The 18,367-nt window shown below is 45.6% G+C and overlaps 1 protein-coding gene across 4 annotated transcripts in view; it reads right to left on the bottom strand.

Annotated features, from left to right (window-relative positions):
• sh3gl3a (SH3-domain GRB2-like 3a) overlaps positions 1 to 14,658 on the bottom strand; it is a 183,296-nt gene extending 168,638 nt beyond the window's left edge. For 3 of the 4 annotated variants that reach the window (XM_038813566.1, XM_038813565.1, XM_038813562.1), the window contains exon 1: positions 14,376 to 14,658. Coding sequence is in view for 2 of the 4 variants with exons in the window: in XM_038813562.1 (XP_038669490.1) it covers positions 14,376 to 14,420 (45 nt within the window). In the remaining 2 variants the exon portion in view is untranslated. The remainder of the gene's footprint in view (positions 1 to 14,375) is intronic. The other variant, XM_038813564.1, reaches the window with a different exon arrangement.
• Positions 14,659 to 18,367: the final 3,709 nt, after the last annotated feature.

The following is an 18,367-nucleotide window of genomic DNA, read 5'->3' as shown; positions in this document are numbered from 1 at the left end:
CCCTCTGAAGCTTCTGCCTAGGACCGTGAGGGACTCCGTTTCCTTGCGTCCCCACGAGGGAGCACTGCTGAGGACTTGCGATGGAGAGGCTGTGCACCGACAGGGAGAGAATTACACCATTGGCTCTCTTTTTTGAATTACTGCTAGCCAATCAGGCTGTAAATGAAACAAACTGCCATACACGAGTAGAAAGCATACCAACTCTCTTCACCCACAAGCTAGATGCATCATACCTTCTGTAATAATGACAAAAGGTGTTGGACACACTTGCTGAATTTACATCCAGGCAACTAACAACAGCCAGCACATTTCATATAGTTTGATGGTGTTTTCAAATGAAGGATTTGATCAGTGACAGTTTAAGTATTAATCAACACTATTTACCAGAAAATAACACACATGGTTGGCCAAAAGATTCAGGCACGTACACAACCCCTACACCTGGATGGCAAAATCCAACTGACCCCGATATTGGGCCTCAGATGTAGCACAACAGCATATGGAAAAGACTAGAGAGAAATCGACCGTCGGGGAATGGGGCATAAAGTTGGATCAGAGATGGGGAGGCAAGACAACTTGAGCTGGTGGGTGCGGGGAGGTGCCTGAAGTTGTGACAAATTACTGAATTGAATTGGAAAAGAATTGGGGGATAATGCAAGTGATACAGCAAATGATACATACTATTTCTTAAAAGTTTGAAGATTCCTGCTATGAGAGGATTATGTATTAAACATTTAGAACATAATTTTGATGGAAGATTATGGTAGGTCAGCAAGCATCAATTGAATTGTGTGACATTAATCTAACTCCACACTACTTGCCATTCATTAACTAGTTGCTCATTTAGAAAATGAGGGGAAAAAATTCCAGATTCAAGTTATGCATCTTTTCATTCAATATAGCACTCTATAAAATAATATACCATTTAGATTTTGGATCTGCTTTCCTGGTCAACTTCCTCTTGGAAGTCAGAATAATCTACATCACATATGCACATTTTAGAGATTAACCTTCATAGAATCTTTAGTGAAATTAAATTAGAAATTTCAGTTACGATAAGCAAAACAATGTACCTATGACATTTTTCTAAATTTCTGTTTTTGTAAAGTCCACGAGTGAAACCTGATTAGATATTCTATAATGAGCCAATAAAGAACTTTTGAAGTGCAGTCCATTGTAAGAAATGGGGCAGCCAATTTGTACACAGCAAGCTCTCACAAAAGAGCAATGAGATAATGGCCAGATCATTTGTTCGGATGTCTGCTTCAAGACCTGATGAGGCTGAATGTTGGGGTGAGGCCTGGTCATTCAGGAAGTGGCTTGCTCCATTTGGGGAGTGGTAGAATCTGTAACAAGAGGAGCAGTGTAATGAACTCCAATTGGCTTTATTGTTTGGCCAATTGGAGTATGAGCTCCCTCAATGATAGCTCATTGAGGGGGCCCATATAATCACCTGTGTAGGCTTTGTCAGCCAGTCTTAAGTTGACTGGACTGCTAGCAGCACTGTTTGTAGCTGCTCCTGTAATATCGTTATTGTAAATAAATATTGGTGTGGTGACAGAACTCCTGCCTTCCGTGGATTACTACAAGTAGGATACATGTTAAGTACATGTGGATAGCCACTCAACCTGTTCATACCCAGGCAATACATGGGATGCTACGCGTACTGCATTAAACTTGCTGAAACGCATTTGCACCTGGACGGTACGTTAATATAATTGCACAAGCCAGAAACTTGTCTCCACCTGCTTGTATGTCATCAATGGCTTCCCACCGATAAACTCCATTATGTGGTTAAAAGAAGCAAGATGTTTGAATTCCTGAATTCTGTTGTCCATTTCACTTGGTACCTTCTGTTCTTCTTTCACAAGGGCAATGTGCATTCAATGAACAAGCATACTGGACATGCAGCAGCATTCGGAACGTCAAGGAGGTTGGCTACAGAATATTTGAGTGCTGGTAAGAGTGCGTGAAGAATAGTAAATAATAACAAACAGTGTTTCGCATCTGCATCTTTCCAGGTTGTTGGTTTTGGATTAGAGTTGTAATTCAAGCAGGCTCCTGGATGACTTTGAGTTGAACATGATAAACCAGTGAAGACAACACAGCGGAGCCATGGTAGGGACTTGAGTTTCTTAGAGAGGGAGACTGGAGTTGACGATGGAAGCTGGAGCACGTTCTGGAGAAAACAGAGTTGGGATCTGGTGGCAACAGAGGCAGCCCACATGGGCAGAAATGAAGCAGCTACTTTAGCAAACAAGGACATAACATGGTCAGATAACAAATAGGTGGGCTGGACAGAGAAGTGTGCAACGGAAAGCGAGCTGCTTCGACAGCAGGAGTAATATACAGTAAGGATGGAAGTGCAGATAGACAATGCACAGGTGCTAAATTGGTTGGATACAAGAAAAGCCAAGTACACCAGTGGAGGAGGGAGGGTGGTGAAGAAGCCACAGGGAAGGGGTAAGGAAAATGGTTGGACAGGGTGCCAGCCAAGAAAAGGACTAAAGTTAAACAAAGATATATTTGGAAAAACAAAACAGATGTACGAGGCCTAGTTTGATTGCAATGTCTTACCGAGTAATATATAAATGAAAACAAATCTGAATACCCACTGATTACTTACAATACATCTACCCTATGATTAAATCAAACAGGAGTGTGGCCAAAGCATTCACCATGTGCAATGATTCATTGTTCGCAGATCTCCATGGAAATTCTCGTGATGGAGCAGATGGAGTTGTTTTAAAAAGGATCTTCTTTCAGTATATAATGCAGAATGCATTATTCTGTTGAAAAGATGTATTTGTTATCTCTCAAAGACTACATCATCTAATTATTGTTACATAAGTCTTGTTTTCCGACCAAAAAACCATATGCCATTCTTCTCAAATATTTCAACAGCTGTGTCAAGATTTGTCCCACGGAGATAGAATCACAGAAGTGCTGCAACACAGAACATGGGGCTTAGAATCAGCAGCCGGCCATTCGGCCCTTTGACCCTGTTCAATAAGACCATGGCTGATCTGGTTGAGGTCTCATGTCAATTTTGCTTTCTGTGCCCACGTAACCCTTGTCTTTCAAAAATCATCTGTCTTACTCAGCCTTGAAAAAATTCAGTATCCCAGCCTCCACTGTTTTCCGTGAAAGAATTTCACAAAATGACCTTGAGCGAAAAATAATTACTCCTCGCCTCCATTTTAAAAGGGAGAGCTCTTATTCTTAAACTGCATCCCTAAGTTCCAGTCTCCCCCACAAGAGGAAACATCCTTCCAGCGTTCACCCTATACTGTCCCCTAGGGTTCTTGTTTGTCTCAATAAGATTTGGGCAGCACGGTAGCATGGTGGTTAGCATAAATGCTTCACAGCTCCAGGGTCCCAGATTCGATTCCCGGCTGGGTCACTGTCTGTGCGGAGTCTGCACGTCCTCCCCGTGTGTGCGTGGGTTTCCTCCGGGTGCTCCTGTTTCCTCCCACAGTCCAAAGATGTGCGGGTTAGGTGGATTGGCCAGGCTAAATTGCCCTTAGTGTCCTAAAAATAAAGGTTAATGGGGGTTGTTGGGTTACTGGTATAGGGTGGATACGTGGGCTTGAGTAGGGTGATCATTGCTCGGCACAACATCGAGGGCCGAAGGGCCTGTTCTGTGCTGTACTGTTCTATGTTCTATGTTCTAAGATCACCTCTCTGTTTTCTAAACTTAACAGGAATATTAGATCCTGCGAGGTTGCTTCCACTTGTGGGACAGTCTAGGACCAGAGGGCAAAATCTCAGTGTAAGGGTCCGTCCATTTAAGATAGATGAGGACAAATTTTTTCTCTCGGAGGGCTGTGAATCTGTGGAATTCTTTACCGTAGAGGGCTGTAGAGGCTGGGTCATTAATTGTGCTTAAGGCTGAGATAGACAGATATTTAAGCAGCTGCAACCTCTATTCATGGCTGTCTTCTACCTCACAAAGGTCTTCAACTCTCAACCGGGAGGGGCTATAGAATGTCCTGCTCAAATTTTGCATGCCCGCAGAAATTCGTCCGCACTCACCGCCTGCTGCATGGTTTGATTTGATTTGATTTAGATCTATTGTCATATGTACCGAGGTACGGGCAGCACGGTGGCGCAGTGGGTTAGCCCTGTGCCTCACGGAGCCGAGGTCCCAGGTTCGATCCCGGCTCTGGGTCACTGTCCGTGTGGAGTTTGCACGTTCTCCCTGTGTTTGCATGGGTTTCTCCCCCACAACCCAAAGATGTGCAGGGTAGGTGGATTGGCCGTGCTAAATTGCCCCTTAATTGGAAAAAACTAATTGGGTACTCTAAATTTATTGTTTAAAAATGTACCGAGGTACAGTATTGTTCTGCGTACAGACCAGGCAGTTATTTCCATACATGAGAAACATAGGAGAAATGGTAAATACATAGATATAGATATTGGGTAAAGCATACGGAGTGTTGTGCTACTCAGTGGAGAGATCAGTTGAGTCAGGAGTCTGGGAACAGCGGAGAAGAAGCTGTTTTAGAATCTGTTAGTGCGTGGTTCTCAGACTTTTGTACCTCCTGCCCGATGGAAGAGGTTTGAAGAGAGAATAACCTGAATAGGAGGAGTCTTTGATTATGTTGCCCACTTTCCCCAAGGCAGCAGGAGATGTAGACAGAATTGATGGATGAGAGGCGGGTTCGCACGATGGACTGGGCTGGTTTCACGACTCTGTCATTTCATAGGGTCTTGGGCCGAGCAGTTGTCATACCAGGCTGTGATGCAGCCAGAAAGGATACTTTCCATAGTGCATCTGTAAAAATCGGTAAGAGTCAATGTGGACATGCTGAATTTCCTTAGTTTCCTGAGGAAGGAGAGGAAGCCATGATACTGACCAATGGATCCATCACAAACCCAATGAGAGTGCAAACTGAGGTCAAGCAAGGATGTGTCATCACAACAAAACTCTTTCCCATCTTACACACACATTTGTAAAGGTTTCACGGTGCTCCAGGGAAGTGCCGATGGAGGGACAGCTTCTCAGTGGCAGCGAGTCCTCAGAAGACTCCACCTCTTCTCCATGTAGCTCTCCGCCGGAGGGAAGCTACTTGACAGAATGAGCGGAAAGTTACTCGATCCTTCATTCCACCTTCATTCCAGAACCAAGATCACCCCAACCTCTGTCATCTACCTGCACCACTTATTTTTTTCTTTTAAAAGAAAATTTAGAGTACCCAATTAATTTTTTCCAATTAAGGGGGCAATTTAACATGGTCAATCCACCTAGCCTGCACATCTTATGGTTGTGGGGGCGAAACGCACGCAAGCACGGGGAGAATGTGACCCAGAGCCGGAATCAAACCTGGGACCCTGGCGCCTTGAGGCCGCAGTGCTACTCACTGCGCCACCGTGCTGCTCTAGCTGCAGCATATTGACAACAGTTGCATATGCGCACACTCAGAGACCAAGTTTGAAACCATTGCCGATACATTCACTAAGGTTTATGTAAACAATGGACCTTAGGATACACTTCCAGAACAAAGGTCATCGAGCAGCCTGCTCCTGCTGGGGAACACAACTAATCGGATCCACAATAAAACAGTGGGAAACTTAAATCATTTTTCATACCTTGGGAGCCTCCTCTCAGCAAGGGCAGTTGTCAATGATGAAACTCAATATCACCTCCAGTGTGCCAGGACAGATTTCACCCATCTGAGGAAAAGAGTGTTTGATGATAAAGACCTCAAACCAGGCATCAAGCTCATGGTCTGCAGTGCTAGCAGCACTTCCGGTATACATCAGAGATAAAGATAACGTGCAGTAGACACCTTAATCTCTGGAGAAATATCACCAGTGATGCCTCCATAAAATCCTGAAAATTCAATGACACTTCAATATCAGTGTCCTCGCACAGGCCAATGTCCCAGTATCGAGGCACTGGTTATGGTTAATCAGCTACATTGGATGGGCCACATTATCCACAGGCCTGACACAAGGGGCGAAATTCTCCGACCCACCGCAGGGTCAGAGAATCGCCCGGGACCAGAGAAAATCCCGCCCCTGCCGTGGCCGGAATTCTCCGCCACCCGGGAATTGGCGGGGGCGGGAATCACGCCCCGATCGGTGAGCCCCCTACAGCGATTCTCCGGCCCGCGATGGGCCGAAGTCCCGCCGCTGAGAGGCCTCTTCCGCCGCCGTGGTTTGAACCACCTCTGGTGGCGGTGGGATCGGCGGCGCGAGCGGGCCCCCAGGGTCCTGGGGGGGGGATCGGACCCCGGGGGATGCCCCCAAGGTGGCCAGGCCCGCGATCGGGGCTACCGATCAGCCGGCGGACCAGTGCCATGGGGGCACTCTTTTTCTTCCGCCGCCGCCACGGCCTGAGGCGGAAGAGAATCCCCCAGCTCGCATGCGCCGGGGGTGATGTCGGTGGCAGCTGACGCACCGGCGCATGCGCGAACTGGCGAAGGCCTTTCGGCCAGCCCTGGCGCTGGGCGTCAAAGGCCGCTGGCGGCGGTTTTGGCGCCAGTTGGCGTGGCGCCAACCACTCCGGCGCGGGCCTAACCCCTCAATGTGAGGGCTTGGCCCATAAAGGTGCGGAGAATTCCGCACCTTTGTGGAGGCCCGACACCGGAGTGGTTGGCGCCACTCCGCTACGCCAGGACCCCCCGCCCCGCCGTGTAGGGGGGAATCCCGCCCCAGATTCCCCAAACAAACTCTCTGCTTCAAACTTTACCACAGCAAGCGATTACCAAGAGGGCAGAGGAAACGCTTCAGAGATATCCTCAAAGCCGCCCTGATAAAATTTCAACATCACCACCGATATGTCGGAATCTCTTGTTCGAGCTTTCCTACATGTAGAAGGCATGCGCAGCAACAGACAACAACAAATCATCTCAATAGGAAGTCTTAAAACACTAGGTTAAAGTCCAACCGGTTTGTTTCAAATCACAAGCTTTCGGAGCACTGCTCCTTCCTCAGGTGAAATTCACAATCACCTGAGGAAGGAGCAGTGCTCCGAAAGCTAGTGATTTGAAACAAACCTGTTGGACTTTAACCTGGTGTTGTAAGATTTCTTACTGTGCTCACCCCACTCCAACTCCGGCATCTCCACATCATAATCACCTGAATGGTGCGTTTCAGCACGCAAGATGACAGAGTGCTAAGATGGGAGATATATGCCCTCAGTTCTCCACACCAAGCTTCACCCAGCCAGAATATCAAAAAAATTAATCAAGTAGTCACGGGAAGGACGGCACAGAACTTTAGTCACTTTGCACTGGACTTGCATATATCTGAGTGGTTGAGTACAAGCAATACTGGCAAGAGTTTGGGCCGCTTCTCATGGTCATAGAGCAGAGTTGTGATAGACAGTTTGTTCAACTTGCAGATAGATAGATAGATAGATAGAGAAATACAGCACAGAACAGGCCCTTCGGCCCACGATGTTGTGCCGAACTTTTGTCTTAGGTTAATCATAGAATTTTGGACACTAAGGGCAATTTTTCATGGCCAATCCATCGAACCTGCACATCTTTGGACTGTGGGAGGAAACCGGAGTACCCGGAGGAAACCCACGCACACATGGGGAGGATGTGCAGACTCCACACAGGCAGTGACCCAAGTCGAAATCGAACTTGGGACCCTGGAGCTGTGAAGCAATTGTGCTATCCACAATGCTACCGTGCTGCCCTTAAGAAGAAGTTAATCTACACTCTATTATTCTACCCTAATCCATGTACCTATCCAATAGCCGCTTGAAGGTCCCTACCGTTTCCGACTCAACTACTACCACAGGCAGTGCATTCTATGCCCCCACTACTCTCTGGGTAAAGAACCTACCTCTGACATCCCCTCTATATCTTCCACCATTTATCTTAAACTTATGTCCCCTTGTAATGGTGTGTTCCACCTGGGGAAAAAGTCTCTGACTGTCTACTCTATCTATTCCCCTGATCATCTTATAAACCTCTATCAAGTTGCCCCTCATCCTTCTCCGTTCTAATGAGAAAAGGCCTAGCACCCTCAACCTTTCCTCGTATGACCTACTCTCCATTCCAGGCAACATCCTGGTAAATCTCCTTTGCACCTTTTCCAAAGCTTCCACATCCTTCCTAAAATGAGGCGACCAGAACCGCACAGTACTCCAAATGTGGCCCGACCAAGGTTTTGTACAGCTGCATCATCACCTCACGGCTCTTAAATTCAATCCCTCTGCTAATGAACGCTAGCACACCATAGGCCTTCTTCACAGCTCGATCCACTTGAGTGGCAACTTTCAAAGATCTATGAACATAGACCCCAAGATCTCTCTGCTCCTCCACATTGCCAAGAACCCTACCGTTAACCCTGTATTCCGCATTCATATTTGCCCTTCCAAAATGGACAACCTCACACTTGTCAGGGTTAAACTCCATCTGCCACTTCTCAGCCCAGCTCTGCATCCTATCTATGTCTCTTTGAAGCTGACAACAGCCCTCCTCACTATCCACAACTCCATCAATCTTCGTATCATCTGCAAATTTACTGACCCACCCTTCAACTCCCTCATCCAAGTCGTTAATGAAAATCACAAACAGCAGAGGACCCAAAACTGATCCCTGCGGTACACCACTGATAATTGGGCTCCAGGCTGAATATTTGCCATCCACCACCACTCTGTCTTCTATCGGTTAGCCAGTTTGTTATCCAACTGGCCAAATTTCCCACTATCCCATGCCTCCTTACTTTCTGCACAAGCCTACAATGGGGAACCTTATCAAATGCCTTACTAAAATCCATGTACACTACATCCACTGCTTTACCTTCATCCACATGCTTGGTCACCTCCTCAAAGAAGTCAATAAGACTTGTAAGGCAAGAGCTACCCCTCACAAATCCGTGCTGACTATCCCTAATCAAGCAGTGTCTTTCCAGATGCTCAGAAATCCTATCCCTCAGTACCCTTTCCATTACTTTGCCTACCACCGAAGTAAGACTAACTGCCTGTAATTCCCAGGGTTATCCCTATTCCCTTTTTGCAACTGGGGCACGACATTCTCCACTCTCCAATCCTCTGGATAGCTATTCATCTTGCATTCATCAACCAAACGCAAGAATGAGTGCGAGACAAAAGACTTCTACTTTCACCAATATTGAGAATATCTTGTGTTGCTTTCATTTGCTGTGCATTGGGAATGGAGGAGTGAAACCAGAATTCATAGAACATACACAGAACATAGAACATAAAGTGCAGAAGGAGGCCATTCGGCCCATCGAGTCTGCACTGACCCACTTAAGCCCTCACTTTCACCCAATAACCCCTCCTAACCTTTTTTGGTCACTGAGGGCATTTTATCAAGGCCAATCCACCTAACATCTTTGTACTGTGGAAGGAAACAGGAGCACCCGGAGGAAACCCACGCAGACACGGGGAGAACTTACAGACTCCGCACAGACAGTGACTCAGCAGGGAATAGAACCTGGGACCCTGGTGCTGTGAAGCCACAGTACTAATCCCTTGTGCTACCCACAGTGCTGCCCACTGATTTCATAGTATTTACAGTGCAGAAGGAGGCCATTCGACCCAGCGAGTCTGCACCGGCCCCTGGAAAGAGCACCCTAACTAAGCTCACACCTCCACCCCATAATCCAGTAACCCCATGCAACAATTTATGATACTAAGGGCCATTTAGCATGGCCATTCCACCTAACCTGTACAGCTTTGGACTGTGGGAGAAAACAGGAGGACCCGGAGGAAACCCACGCTGACACGGGGAGAATCTGCAAACTCCGCACAGGAGCTGAGAAGTAACAGTGCTAACCACTATGCTACCGTGCCGTCCTTGTGACCATGCCGCCAGACTCTTCAACGTCATTTCTCACACATCTGTTATTTTCAGGCACTGGGCTTCAGTGCCATTGCACCGGATTTTGAAACAATCTCACAAATCCATCAGGAATGTTTCATCAGTAATACGAGTGATATCACAGACTAAACAGTTTTAGAGGCTCAACTGTTAAACTAATGTCAAATACTCCACTACGGGTAAATAACATTCACAAATACTTCCAAAAGAGTTACTTTGAAATTCTGTGACGAGTGACATTTTTATTCAGAGCAGCAGATTTTCAAATTGAAATCAGAAAACCAAGCAGACAATTCAGTGAGGAGGATGCTGAGCATTATTGAGCCTGATGCAACCCAAAATGCAACCCAGGTGACCTGTTGGTAGAAAGGATGTAGATAATGATTCAGTGGTAGAGTAAAATTTCAGAAAATGTTTGCCAACTGCTGTATATTACCACAGAACTGTTTATTGGTGTCAAGCTGATTAGGACCAACATGTTAAGAGTTATAGATATGTTCAGACTTTCTGGTGAAAGGATATTGACCTGAAACTTTAACTCAGTTTCTTTCTCCACAGATGCCACCAGATCTGTGGAGCATTTATTGCACATTGCACTTGGCATGTTTATTTTGGATTTTCAGGGTTGTGAACTACTTACATCATTATATAAAAGGATGCATAAATTAGAACATAGTTTGCTTGTACGTTTTAGATTTTCTTTTGGAACTTAAACCCTATTGTGTAGCAATAATCTGGAGTACTGAGCTAATAGGTATTTACAACAGAATCTTGGCAAGAACCTTTTTAACTAAATTAAGTTAGGCATATTTTCACACTAGAATGTTCTTTGCCCTTATCCATGACTATTCTAAACCTGAAGATATTATGATCACGTTTTCCCCCACTGAAACTTGCTCCAGTTTACTCCCAGAACTAGATCCACTGCTACCTTCCTTCATCAAAAACAACATAGAAACATGGAAAAATCTGAGCAGTAGGAGGCCAATCGGCTCTTCGAGCCTGCTCCGCCATCATCCAACTCTATAGCCAAATCCTGCTTTCCCCTCCATATCCTTTGATCTCTTTTGTCCCAAGTGCTATATCTAACTGCTTCATGAAAACATACAATGTTTTGGCCTCGACTACTTCCTCTGGTAAGAAATTCCACAGGCTCACCACTATCTGGGTGAAGAAATTGATCCTCATCTCAGTCCTCTATGGTCTACCCCATAACCTCAGACTGTGACCCCTGATTCTGGACACCTGCACCATTGGGAACATCCTTCCTGCATCTACCCTGTCCAGTCCTGTTAGAATTTTATAAGTTTCTAGGAGATCACCCTCTCCCCATTCTTCTGAAATCCAGCAAACACAATCCTAGCCGATTCAATTCTTCCTTATATGTCAGTCTCGCCATCCCAGGAATCAGTCTGGTAAACCTTCGCAGCACTCTCTCTCTCGAGCAAGAACATTCTTCCTCAGATAAGGGGACCAAAATTACATACAATATTCCAGGTATGGATACTGCAAATGCTGGAAGTCTGAAATAAATAAAAACAGAAATGCTAGAAAAACCCAATGAGTCTAGCACCATCTGAGGATAGAGATATGGAGTTAATGTTTCATGTCCAAGTCAGAAGACACATGGACTCGAAACGTTAATTCTATCTCTCTCTCTCTCTACAATGGTTGCCAGGCCGGTTACGCTTTTCCAGCATTTTCTGATTTTCTTGCAGCCTCCTTTTCTTCTTGCGCTGCAAACATACTAATCAAAAAAGTTATCTTCTACATAGAACCCATTGAAATGTTACAGCACAGAAGGAGGCCATCTGGCCCATGCCAACCGACGACACCCAGGCACCCTTTCTACTCCCACCTTCCTATACCCTGTACATAACCTTGTAGTTTACAGCATTCATGGTGCATATCCAGGTACTTTTAGGATCTCTGCCTTCACCACCAACTCGGGCAACAAGTTCCAGACTCCCACTACCCTCTGCATAAACAAGTTCTTCCTCATGTCCCCTCTGCACCTTCTGCCACTGAAATATGTAAATGTTCCTCCCTTTGATGCCATTACTTTCCCATTATACATTAAGGTAATTTCAGGACTTAATTATCACTTTGATAGTTTGTGCATCTTTCTATAATTTGCTCCGTTATCACCTGCCTACTGCTTGGTGGTCTATAATAAACATCGAGTAGCATAATAGCTCCTCTTCTGTTCCTCACTTCTAACCAAATCAATTATTTGGCCTTTTTTTATATATAAAATCTTTATTGTCACAAGTAGGATTCCATTAACACTGCAATGAAGTTACTATGAAAAGCCCCTAGTCACCACACTCGGGCACCTATTGGGGTACACTGAGGGAGAATTCAGAATATCCAAATTACCTAACAGCACGTCTTTCGGGACTTGTGGGAGGAGACCGGAGCACCCGGAGGAAACCCACACAGATAGGAGAGAACGTGCAGACTCTGCACAGTCGGTGACCCAAGGCACAAATCAAAACTGGGACCCTGGCATTGTGAAGCAACAGTGTTAACCCCATTGTGCTACTTCAACCCTTCCATCCTTTTCCAGTTGTATAATAGTCTTTTGGATCAATCCTGCCAACCCACCAACCCCCTCATTGTTTTTCCTTCCCCTCACCATGTTCTTTTCACTATGGATTTATGGTGCTAAAACCCCTCCCAGCCCCAACAGGACAATCTGCTTCTGCTTTCAACAGTGGTCCAACAAGTCCCCAACCCTCACCACTCTCCTCCACCCTGAATGAACTTGTGAACTTCTTCTCACATTGGTCAGGCCAAGAACACTCTTTGCAGGCAAGGCAACAGTTACTTGTATTTTGTTTACATGCTTACTGTATTTTCTCACAGTGTGGTCTCTTTAACATCAACAAGACCAAAAACAGATTGTGCAGTTACTTTGCTGAAGTCAACAATGGAGCAGGAAGCATGCAAGATGTGGAATGAACTCCAATAAAAAATGGAAATCTAAAGATGGATTAGCAGTCCCTGGATTTTGCTCATTTACTGTTAGGGATAAGATGCCAATTGTCAGCATCAGAGTTTCAAAACACAAATCAAGGCCTCAATATCTCACTGCCCTTGCAAGAACTGAACTACTGGTCTGTCAAACTGCCAAACATCAAACTCCAAATTTGAAAAGATAACACAAACAAGTCACATTTTCAAATAAGACGGTGACCTTAGTACAAGGACACGGAAGGAGATTTTTCCTTCAAGACAAAATGTAACTTGTAAATCATGGAAAATGCAGACACCAGAGTACAATGGCACCAATCTGGTAGTTCAAATAGATTAGGGCTGTTTTAGGAATTACTGATTTTATTCTGAAATTATTCTTCCCCTTTGCAAAAAAAAATACCCAATCTGCAATTAATTTTCTCAACTCAACCTTCCCACTTGCTGCTGGTGATGTTACATTAGGCAATACATTATTGGCAATGAAGATACCAATATATAAATGACAACAGCAAAACAGTGAGTACATTAATATGGAATATTTACTAGCAATACCATGATTTTGAATTTCTCAAAAATCCCCATTCAAACAACAAACAGCAAGATCTATACTTCACTGGAAGCTCAAGATTTATTGGCAATGTTTACAGCTCTTTGAAATGTGTGTTGCATTTTTTTTGCCAGCCTGCACACTATAACCTCCATGGGTTGGTTGTAACAAGGAAACACAACACATCATCACCACCACTATTACAAAAACAGATCATTGTCTGCATTTCGAGTGAAGCATTCATCCTCCTCAATACAACAGTTTCATCAACACATAAGATATGTGCGTTCTCCCTGGCACCAACGGTCTTCTGAACCATTACATGCCAGACACTGAACATCACTGCCAATGCAATATTACTAGACACCACATGCACATAAGCGTCGAACTTTAAAGAATTGCAGTTTTGCAATGCATGGGTTGCCACAATACAGCATAAGAAATAAGTTTAAGAGGTTTACTATTGCCTTTAATGCAATGCAGACACAAGAGGAATTCCAAAAGGGACAGGGACATTTTTATGCAGTGTGAGACGAACTAAAAGTACCCCCTCCCCCTTCCCTCGCCCCCAGTGAGATGGAAAACAGCCAAAAAAGGCCGAGTCGCTGAGATCTGCTGGTCACCAGTTTCAGAGCTTGACATGCTAGCATTAACCAGTGTGGACAGTATTTGTTTAACAAATTAGTATGGATTTGTGAGGGGGATGTTAAGATAGCCCACAGCCTGCACATGAAGGATCGTATGTGTGTCGGGGTTGGAGGTGGGGAGTCTAAACCCAATTTACAACACACATCAAAAGTCATTTACAATATGCAAGGAAAAATAAATATTTCCCAAAAAATAGATGCCCGCATATGTAATTATACACACTCCACAGGAGGGTGCAGCTATCCAGCAGCACACACAGACATATTAGCATAACCTGTGGCTGTACCGTTATTGGGTCTCATGCCATTAAAGGAGAGACTGACTATCCTGCAAGCTGTGCCAGTACACACCACACACACACACACGGCGGGCGATGGTGGGGAGTCTCCTACCTGACTAGCTTTATGGAATTGTTTCTTCAAGCCGGCAACCGACATCTTTGACCCTATTGAGGGAGAGGGCTGAGAGACAAAGCTGGCTTTTTTTTTGTTGTTGTTGTTGCTGCAGTTGTTGTTGTTTTGCTTTTGCGTGCTTATGTAAGTTGTTAAATGTACAATCTTTGAAACGGAGTTGTAAAAGCGAGCCCCTCTCACCAGCCGAGGACTCAGCTACTTGTGTCCAGCTCTTGCTGCACTAACACTGGGCTGTCACGGCGACACTGTATCGCCTTCCAACATTCTGCGCGTGCCGCACCGCCCACCTCACCACTCGCCCTCCCTCATTGGCCAGCGCCGCTGTCCGTCAAGGGAAGACGTATGCAGCTTACCCCGCTGCCGCCGATGACGTCACCACGTCTCCCTTATCTGCATTTTAAATAACCACAGGGACTGTGCTTTCAGTGGGCCACCTGTGGGGAGGTGACACTGCCAGCAAAATCAACCCCTGGTTTGATTTATCTTTTGCAATGACACATGTAATTACATTGTTGAGCAAAATATTTCAAGTGTTGGAAATCTGAAATGCAAACAGTTAGCCTCGATCAGTTAGAATCAAAATGCTAGCCAATTCTCTCCTGAGGTGTAAATTGAGATCTTTTGAAACTTGGCATTTTTGCATTTGTCCTGATGAGTGCGAGGTGAAAAGCTTCAGCAACATGTCACTTTTTTTCAGGAATGTAAAAGCAGAAAATGTCAGAAATGATCTGCAGGTATGGCAGAATCTGAGGAGAGAGAAAAACAGCATCAACATTTTGTGTTCGGCAATGTGCTACCACCCATTTGTCATTTATTCACTCCTGCTCACCCTATCATAAACCTTTTCCCTGTGTATTTCCTTCTCACCTCACAAAAGGCAGAGATGATATGACAAAACCATTTTTAAACAGCTAATGTGCTGCCTGGAACGTGATGGAAGCAAATTCAAAAGATAATTGGGTAAGTCCTTGAAGGATTAAAAAAAAACACAGGAATAAAAGCAGGAGGGTGAAATTACTTGGTTAGATTTACCAGAGAGCTCGCCTGTGCACGATTGACCAAAGTGCTTCCTTCAATCCTGCATCTTTCTCTGATTCTATGATATTTTTTGAGCTATTGGTTGAAGAATAGATGTTCGCCATGGCATCAGAGGAACTCTTATGCCCACCTTCAAATTGTGTCAAGGGATTTTTTTATGATCGCCTGCAAGGAGTGACAGGGTGTCAGTTTAGCACCTCATCCATAAGTCCCTCACAGAATCACAGATTGGTTACAGCACAGAAGGAAGGGCCATCATTTTATGCTGGCTCTTTGAGGAAAAACTCAGCTGATCCCAATCATCTGTCTTTTTCCCCTAGCCCTGCAGATATTTTTTCACCCTGCCATGAGGAGGACGTGCAGACTCCGCACAGACAGTGATCCAAGCGGGAATCGAACCACTATTAGGGCACTGTGAAACAACAGTGCTAACCACTGTGCTACCATGCCACCCTGGCTCTTTCTCACCCCGGATCTCAAATTAACCCTTTAACCTGCTTTGTTTGATAGAGATCTAAACATCAGACAAGGATTCTAAATTAGCAAATAAAAACAAAGTTTATTGAATAAAACAACAATACACTTATCAATAAACTTAAGGAGCAAAATAAGAAAAAGCTATACTTATCAATAATACAATTTGGACATTACAACTTCAAATGGATGGCATTGAGGTTCACTTTTGCCGCCAGCAGTCCAGTTTCCCGGCGGCGTGGGTTAGCTTCAATGGGAAATCCCATTGACAGGCAGCAGGAGTATAGAATCCTGCCACTAGCGAACGGCTCACCGCCGAGAAAAACGCGGCTGGGGTATCCGGAGAATCCAGCCCATTGTCTTAACATAAGACAATGGATCACTTCAAGGTCTATTCTTTGTCTTAAACTGGACAGATTCTATATTCATTACGGGTGCTCAGACCAGACGAGTCAGGGTCTGTTTTTAATCGTGCCTTGGTGGAATAATGCAGTTGCTTCCCACATGCACTCTCACAACATGTTTAAAATATGGGGCGAAATTCTCCGACCCCATGCAGGGTCGGAGAATCGCCCGGGGCCGCCAAAAACCCCGCCCCCGCCGTGGCAGAAATTCTCCGCCACCTGGGAATTGGTGGGGGCGGGAATCACCCGACGCCGATCGGCGAGCCCCCTGCGGCGATTCTCCGGCCCGCGATGGCCCGAAGTCCCGCCGCTGGGAGGCCTCTCCCGCCGCCGAGGTTTGAACCACCTCTGGTGGCGGCGGGAGCGGGCCCCCGGGGTTCTGTGGGGGCGCGGGCGATCGGACCCCGGGGGGGATGCCCCCACGGTGGCCAGGCCCGCGATCGGGGCCCACCGATCGGCGGGCGGGCCAGTGATGTGGGGGCACTCTTTTCCTCCGCTGCCAACACTGCCTCCACCATGGCGGAGGCGGAAGAGAATCCCCCAACGCGCATGCGCGAACCGCGAAGGCCTTTCGGCCAGCCCCAGCGCCGGGCGCCGGGCGTCAAAGGCCACTGGTGCCGGTTTTGGCGCCAGTTGGCGTGGTGCCAACCGCTCCGGTGCGGGGCTAGCCCCCAAAGGTGCGGAGAATTCCGCACCTTTGGGGAGGCCCGACACCGGAGTGGTTGGCGCCACTCCCATACGCCGGGACCCCCCGCCCTGCCGGGTAGGGGAGAATCCCGCCCATGGATAGGAAGGTTAATAGAAAACACAAAAATAAATAGAATCCAACTATCTGATTTAACTACCTTCAACTTTAAGAATTAATCAACTGATAACATTCATATTGTCTCTGAGCTAGGCGCTTCTGAATTTCCAATTTTACTTTAAGTTAAATAAGGCATATTAAAACATAGCCATCTTGTAAAGTTCAGTGGTAATAATTTTTGTTATTCTTTCTTGGGACATGGGCATCACCTGCTGGGCCAACATCTATTACCCATATCTTATTGTCCTTGAGGGGCAGTTAAGAATTAACCACGTTTCTATGAATCTGGTGTCACATATAGGTAAGGACAGCCTGTCTGAAGGACATTAGTGAACTAGATGGGTGTTTACAACATTCATTTCATGGTCATCATTAGACTTTGAGTTCCAGATTTTTTTTTGTTGAATTTAAATTTGAACTTGGGTCCCCAGAACACAGATCTCTGGATTACTAGGCGGCCTCCCCTTAGAAGACAATTCTTTTTTCTTTTATAAATTTAGATTAGCCAATTATTTTTTCCAATTAAGGGGCAATTTAGCGTGGCCAATCCACCTACTCTGCACATTTTTGGGTTGTGGGGGCGAAACCCACGCAGACACGGGGAGAACGTGCAAACTCCACACGGACAGTGACCCAGAGCCGGGATCGAACCTGGGACCTCAGCGCCGTGAGGCAGTTGTGCTAACCACTAGGCCACCGTGCTGCCCTAGAAGACCATTCTAAGCACTTCCAGTGTCTTAACTCCCTCCTTCTTCACTACAACTATAGTGCATCTTCTTGCTTGGTAAATACAGATGCAATGTATTCATTTAGTACCTCAACCATGCCCTTTGCCTCTATATGTGGATCCTTTTTGGTCCCTGATATGGCCCAACCTTTTACCACATTCTTTACTATTTATATGCCCACAGACGACTTTTGGATTTCCTTTTATGTTGGCTTTTCTCATATTGTCTCTGTTTCTGGCTATTACTTCCCTTTTGAACTCTCTATTTTCAGAAGTCTGATTCTCCTTTGTATTATCAACCCGGCATCTGTCACATGCACCCTTTTTCTGTTTCATCTTACTCTTAGATTGAGCCTGGACTCATTGGAATTTAGAAGATTGAGAGGTGACCTTATTGATACATATAGGATTATCAGGGCTTGACAGAGTAGATGCTGAGAGGTTGTTTCCCCTTGTGGGAAAGTCTAGGACCAGAGGGCATAATCTCAGAGTATCAGAGATGAGGAGGATTTCTTTCTCTAAC

Source organism: Scyliorhinus canicula, chromosome 12, assembly GCF_902713615.1.
Source record: "Scyliorhinus canicula chromosome 12, sScyCan1.1, whole genome shotgun sequence".
Lineage (NCBI taxonomy): Eukaryota > Metazoa > Chordata > Chondrichthyes > Carcharhiniformes > Scyliorhinidae > Scyliorhinus > Scyliorhinus canicula.
The sequence above is the reverse complement of the archived record's forward strand: the minus strand, read 5'-3'. Positions and strand labels throughout refer to the sequence as shown.